This window comes from Parasteatoda tepidariorum, chromosome 2 (genome assembly GCF_982258835.1).
Source record: "Parasteatoda tepidariorum strain Cologne lab strain chromosome 2, Ptep-v5.0, whole genome shotgun sequence".
Classification (NCBI taxonomy): domain Eukaryota; kingdom Metazoa; phylum Arthropoda; class Arachnida; order Araneae; family Theridiidae; genus Parasteatoda; species Parasteatoda tepidariorum.
In genome coordinates, this window is record NC_141756.1 from 16,921,259 (window position 1) to 16,929,037 (window position 7,779).

The 7,779-nt window shown below is 28.2% G+C and overlaps 1 protein-coding gene across 1 annotated transcript; it reads left to right on the forward strand.

The window, feature by feature from the left end:
* Nucleotides 1-5,175: 5,175 nt before the first annotated feature.
* On the forward strand, nucleotides 5,176-7,256 carry LOC107441584 (uncharacterized). Its single transcript, XM_016054906.4, has one exon. It carries the CDS (start codon nucleotides 5,338-5,340, stop codon nucleotides 7,171-7,173), a length of 1,836 nt encoding a protein of 611 aa, XP_015910392.3. The 5' UTR covers nucleotides 5,176-5,337; the 3' UTR covers nucleotides 7,174-7,256.
* The last annotated feature ends 523 nt before the right edge of the window (nucleotides 7,257-7,779 follow it).

Consider the following 7,779-nt stretch of genomic DNA (forward strand, 5'->3'; position numbering starts at 1 on the left):
TTTTTTTTTCACTTACAAAACTAGTAAATTTATCTTTTATTGGTAACTTTGGGCACGTTCCAATATTCGCACCGGTGTAACCGGTTGCACTGGTTTGCCGCACCGACCGTTCCAATATTAAAACCAGTTACACCAGTGCACTGCACTGATCGTTCCAATATTCAAACCAGTGTCACCAGTTACGCACGAAGTGCACCAGGTTTCTGGTCGGTTTGGTCAGTTCGCATGACGTCATTGCCCTTATTTGTTTACAAACTTTATCGTACTGCTGTTGAGATCGTCATAATTTTGCTGTATTTTTGAATGGATTTTAATATAAATTTGTTATAAAAACTTGTTTTATCATTGAAAATAAATTTTCTTGTAATAAGTTGAAATATAATAATTATTATTGGAAATGTATTCTGTAGATGAATTGTCTTGATGTTGTTTATAGCAATGGATATCATTCATAAACGTTTTATTTCTGATATTAGTATGTTTTTGTTTTCAAGACTAAGAATTCATCTGAATTTTGATACGTGTGGTGATTAGATTTACTTGATAGATTCACATCGAAAGAATTTTGACTTGTGATTTTCAATAAACATATCGTTTTGTAAATCAAACAACTATCCAAAGCATTGTTAAATTTGTAATAGCGATAGAACTTTAAAATCAGTAAGAGATTTATTGCTTCATATGCATTCATAAACATTTTCGTCCAATGTATATTGTTTTTGAAATAAACAAATCCAATCAATATTTGACTGTTAAATACATTTCTTTTGTGTTATAAATTTTTCTTATATCCTTTCTATATTCCATAACAGACCTGGAACGATGAATATTATCCTAGCTTAATAACAAATTTTGCTTTTAGTTTTTACTGTATTATACATCATATGAGTGTCATTAAAGGGACTGACCTAAGTTGTTAAACTAGGCCTTCAATCTATTATGCTTATAATTAGTATTGTATGTATTTCTATTTCTTTTTTTAATATTAAATCATTTCTGATAACCACAACATAGTAGTAATGATATGGAAATCTATCCTGATCTGTACCTCCTTCAGCACACATGCAAATCAATGTCTTAGATTAATAACAGATGATATTATATAAAAGTTTAGTTTTTGTAAAAGGATCTTAAATAGAGCCCAACGACAAAGGTCGTTCATTGGCCTGTGTTATTAGAACTAGACTTTTAATGCCAAAGGTTTTTAACATTTATATTTCTTTCATAATTGTTAACTAAAATAAATTCTGAAAATCACAATATAATAAACATTTTAGTATTATATTATGACATTATAATTTTGAACAATATGAAGATTTTATATGTTATTGGTAAATTTTTAATTTAAGCTTTGATTCTGTTTAAAATTTTAAAAAAATCGGCTTCTATTTAAATTTCTTATTAGTTCATTACTTTTTGTTTCAAGATTTCTATTTCTTAATGATAATTATTTTTTAATTCAAGGTATTTATTACGTGATTATTGATCTATACGTAATATAAATATTTATTTTTTATAACACTAACTTGAAAATTTCTGAAACACTTATTAATAACTGTTGTTTTGTATACTTTTTTTTTGAATTATACTACTAAATCTAACTTTTGGCAAAAGTTTTTTAAAAAAAGACTGAAATAAGTGAATTATTGACTAGCTTGTGTCATCTTAAACTTTCGGGTTAATATTTGAACTTAGTTTAAAAGTTTGATTTAAAACATTTCTGACAAATACAACTTAATAGTTATGACAGGGAGATTTAACTTTATGTGAAACATCTTTGTATACATCATTGTTTTACACTAGTTGCAAACAATAGTTAAGTTTATCTGAAACGATTTTAAACTTGATGGCAAAGGTTGCTGTCACTATGTGTAATTATATTACTACAAATTTAAATATTTCTGTCCAACATGGAAAATTTTTTATTACAACAATATCTGCAGATTACAATATTAGTGAATTTCTTATTTTTGAATGTAAACAAAAAAAACACTTTAAACTTTATCATTACTAGTTCATTTCTTGTTTTGTTGCAACATTTTTGTTTCTTAATTTTTTTAAAAAATTTAAGTTTTATATATATATTTTACAATAAAATGATATTGTTGTGTTAAAACATTTTTTTTACTTAAATACTATGATTGTATAGTTGTGATGGAATACTAAAGCTCCCACTTGTAGCAAAATTATAATAATATCTTTCTCTCTTTTTAACACAAACTTATTTCAGGTAAGTATGTTATCTATTTATAAATATTTCTCCCATGTGGCACTATGGTATTTCTCTATATATTAGCAACACTGTTTAGTGTTTCAAAGTAAATTTTAAACAGCATAAGTGCTTCACAGTAGAATTCAAGAAAAGTGACTTGACAACTATTTTCTTTCTATTGCTAATACTATTAATGCTAATATAGAATTTCAAATAACTGGTAAAATAAAAAAAAATTAAAAAAAAAAAGAATTCAACAAGTAGCTTTTCATACCGAAATGTTAACTATATAAAAACATGCAGTGCCTACATCGCCAAGCTACCACAGCACCTCCACATACTAGGCTAGTGATTCTCAACCTTTTTTTGTTGCGGCACACTTATAACGATTTCGAAATTTGACGGCTCACAATGAAAAAAATTAGATTAAAAGTTGTTTAATTACCTATTTTACTCTGTGTTAAATAGTTTGTGATAATAATTTTGAATGTGAAATAAAATATTATGTGCTACAAAATCACATTTATTAAGGGATTAATTATTTCTTTCGACCAATTTTTTATTATTTAGTAACAGATTTTTATTTTTTTGCTAGTTATTAATTGTTTGCTTGTTTTCTATAGTTATTAACTGTTATTTTTTTGTGGTTTCTTGTGAACTAGTTTTTTTGCTAATTGTTAGCTTAATATTTGTTGGTAATCCTTTGTTAATTTTTTTTATATGTTTGTTTTTTTAGTTATCCTTTGTTAATTTGTTTATTAATTGCATAGCTTACTTTAATGATTAGCTCTTACTACATTTTTTAAAATCACGTGTCATTTACAATTTAAACACTTCCATCTTATTTTAAGATTGTCAGAGACAATATAATCACCGACAAAGATGATAACACGGTTAAAGCGTGGAAAAATTATAAAAAGTAAAGTCATAATAAAAAAAAAAGCATTATAATTTTTATTGTATCATTTCTAATATTAGGCGGCACATTTTAAGAATTTGGCGGCTCACAAAACTGCCGCGGCACAGTGGTTGAGAATCTCTGTACCAGGCAGTGGATGCTCAGACTTTAAACCGAATGGCCCTTTTTTTTTCTCCTCATAATTAATCAAATTTGTTTGTCCATGTGCTATTTGTAAATTAATAAAAATATTTGGCACTAAGCTTTACAGTTAGTTATGCATTAAGTATTTATTTAGAGTCATCTTGTAATTTTATAGAAATAAACACCATAAATAAAATATGGTTTTATAATATGTAATTAAGTTTGGTAAAGTTTAATAATTTTTTCATGATACCTTAGAGCATGGCCTAAAATTAATTTATTCACTTAAACCCGCTTTTCAGTTAAGTATTTTTAATAATTTGTGTGTGGGTAATTTTGAAAACCAGAATTTTCAGAAAATCGTTATCTTGTGAATGGGAAAATTGAAGTGAAATATATAAATACTATATATTTTGGTTTTATTATCCAGTATTAGGAGGGATTTTTTTTACCATACAGTAATCTAATTTTTTCCTCTGTGTTAACTATTTTGCTAAAATTGTGATCAAAGTACTTTCAACTGGGGCAACAGCTAAAAGGTGAAAAAAATTTGGTTAATATATTTTTAAAACTAATTATGCTGTTAGGATTGGAGGTGGGTTTGAAGTATTAAAATATTTAAATACTGATGTGCTCTGCATTCGACTTGATTGCCGTTAAAGTTTATATATTGTACAAGATAATTTTGAAAGGTGACATAGCTTCTCGCCAAAGGTGGCTAGTATAAAAATATCTTACAATATGTTCACTAATAAAAATTACCTAACTTCTTTTTTTTTTTTTTTTTTTTAACTGCAGCTAAGAAAGAAATCTCACAACTGGATTTTGATCTTTTTAGTGTTATCTAACATATGGTTATTTTTAATTTCTGTTAGAGGAACTGAGGAAGTTTTACTTTAAAATTTCTTCATGTAAACAAATTAGCTTTCGTGAAAAATTTCACTATGAAAATATATTCATTACACAGTTGAAGTCAATTTGCTCATAAACATTGCACCACATACCATCTCTATCAAAATAGAAGCTGTGTTAATTTTTCTGAATTCTGGCAATCAAATTTTAAACTTATTTTGACTGTTTGTCATTGACATTTAAGCTTACAATGAGAAACATTTCAAAGATGCCATCTCATGTATTTGAAATGCTATCAAATTTACATTTTAAAAGATCTTATTATATTAAGATAAAGTTTCTCTCTTGAGAAAATTCATTATGAAAGTAAGTTTATTATATATTTAAAATCAATTAATTATGCTATTTACATGAAAAATTAAGCTTAAAGCAAGCTAAATATTTTTTTTTTAAATTTAAAAAATCAAAACTCACTCTGGGCAAGGAGGAAAAGAATAGTGTATAGCGATTAATTTTTCGAAAATATGATTTCCAAAATATTTCAAAGAAAAACAATAAAAATTGTACTAAGCAGATTTTTATTTTTCTCTTTAATTTTGTTAAATATTTAAATGTAAAACTTACTGAAATGATGGATGCATTTTAAAATAAACATTTAAATAGGAAAAATATGCAATAAGAAACAGAAGTTTTACTTTCTATCAACTAAACTTAAAAAATAAATAAGATAAACTGAAACTAATCATGATATTTTGCTTTATTATATGAAACAGCTTTACAAGTCTAGAAATATATATTCTTTAACAAGTAATGCAAAAATAGAATGGTCAAGAAATAAGTACAATAGAACAAAAAATGAATTTGTTATCACTAATATATTTTTCTCAAAGATTCCGAAAGAGGAGAGCGTCTGCTTCTGGTTGCTAATGGCAACCAGAACTGACCTAACCGCACCGATCGTTCCTAAATTACGGTGTGAACTGAGATCACGTGACTAGTTCGCTTTCGTGTAACCAGTGTCACCGGTGCGAATATTGGAACGCAACCTTTATCATACAAAAATAAGTAAACGGAAGCAAAATATCATTAATTCTTTCTGCTTGTTTTCTTCAAAACTAAAATAAACATTAAATATTTGTAAGCTTTTGTTTCGTTATCAGATAAATTAAAATTTTTAATATAGCTCTAAACCATGCTTATTTTAAAGTATTGTAGAAAATGAGAAAACGAAATGATTTCGAATAATATTAATATAGATTATACAACTTGTAGAGAAGATTCGGAAACTAATAATTCAATAATTGACATAACTCATGAAAAATCACGTTTGTGTAGTATATGCCATAAAAGTTTCACGCAACTATCCTGCTTAAAAGAACATTATTTGGCTCATGATACTGAAGTGTCCTGTTCCTCTAATATCTGTGGTGAAAGTTTTAAAGAAAAAACTTCATTAAGACTTGCGCAAGCTCACTCCATTTTTAAACCTGCAGCATATGAAAAAGATTCTGAAAATAACAATTGTTCAGCAACTCGAGATATTGAGACATCTCCTAAAAAATCACTTTTGTGCAGTATATGCAATAGAAGTTTCTCACAACTGGCCTGTTTAGATGAACATTATTTAACTCATACAACTAAAGTATCAGAACCATCTAATGTTTGTCATGAAAGTTTAAAAACAACAACTTCAATTACGCATGAATCTGGTCACTCTGTTTACAAATCTACAACAAATTCTGCAATTAATGATTGTTCAACAACTCATGACATTGATCCAATTCCTGAAAAATCATTTTGTTGTAGTATATGCAATCAAAGTTTTCCCCAACTATCCTATTTAGAAGAACATTATTTGACTCATTCTACTGAAGTTTCATATTCATCTAATATCTCTAATGAAGTTACTCTTGAAAAAACTTCATTGTCACCTGAACTTGCTCACTCCATTTACAAATCTCATTCAGAAAATAGTGAAAATACTCAAGAAATAAATTTAACTTATGATAAACCATTTTGTTGTAGTATATGTAATGAAAGTTTCTCTCAACTATCCTATTTAAGAGAACATTATTTGGTTCATTCAACTGAACTGTCAAATCCATCTGATGTCTATAATGAAAATTATAAAGAGAAAAACTCCTTAACACATGAACTTGCTCAATCTCCTTACAAACCATATTCTTGTAATATATGCAATCGGTCCTTTGCGGATGTGAAATCGTTAACAACACACATTCGAAAATGCCATTCAAGTTCGTTGGAACATAAAAAAACTTTTGCATGCAATGTGTGTAAAACAAATTTTTTATGTAAAGTGTCTTTGAATCGGCATATGCTCGTTCACACAGAAGTGCAAGAAAGATCCCATTCATGTGTTGTGTGTGGTAAAAGTTTCACTTTTAAGTCTTCTTTAGCCAAACATCAGCTCGTTCACAGTAACGAAAAACCTTTTTCGTGTAGCTTATGTGATAAAACATTTGCACGTAAATCAGAAATAGGCCAACATCATCTGACCCATCATAGTACAGAAAGGCCTCATTCCTGTAGTTTGTGCAATAAAACTTTTAAACGAAAAAGTTATTTGACGTCTCACTACCGAACTCATACGAATGAAAAACCCTTTTCGTGTACTATGTGCTGTAAAACATTTGGCCAAAAAAGTCACTTACGTGTTCATTTACTTTCCCATGATATAAATAGGAAGAAGCCGCATACATGCATCACTTGTGGTCTGTCATTTGCAGTAAAAACTCAATTAAACAATCACAACCTTAAACACACTGGGGAAAGACCTCATAGGTGTTCCCTGTGCGGCAAATGCTTTAGACTAAAAGGAGATTTAAATCGACACTCTCTCACTCATTCTGACGAAAAACACCACGAATGTGAGGTTTGTCAAAAAAGATTTGCATTGAAAGCTCAGTTACTTAATCATTCCTTGATACATTATGATGAAAAGCTTTATGCGTGCAATTTGTGTGGTAAAAGCTTTAAACGGGCTGATTATTTGTATTCTCATAAGAAATATACTCATAAATTAGGAAAAGAAGAACTTAAACTTTGACATGTTCATATTCTAATTAAAATTTTGTCTGGAAATATAAGAAACTTATTTTCTAGTTAATAAAAATGAGTTAAAGTACTGCAGAAGCATTCTCATAGTGTACCACTTTTATTTTTTATCTGCTAGCTGTAATTGTCAAAAGTGCTACTGATGTGATTAAATCAATTAAATTTAGAATTAATTCAGAATATATTTCCTAGAATAGGCTACATATTTACACTTCAATGTTAATCCTTACTAGGATATTTTTTTTATTGATTGTGCGCCACTATCCGGTTCTCATCAAGCTATGGTGGTATTGGTATGGAAACTTACCCAGTACTACCTTTGCAAGCACATTTTTCCCCTCTTTTATTTAAAAAGGGCAATTTCTTATGGGTAAGAAATAGTTAATCTTTTTGAAATCTGTAAACCTGATGCATTTTTCATAATGGATGTTTCTAAGCATTGCAAAGAGTGTACTATAATAAAATCTGAATTAAATTCATTTTTTGAAACAAGTCATGATTTTTTTACACTTCGAGAACAGGAATTGGTTTGTTCTATAAAGGGGTGCACAACCTTTCTGTGTGAAAGGCTACTTGTACAGCTGGTTGACCTTTAAAG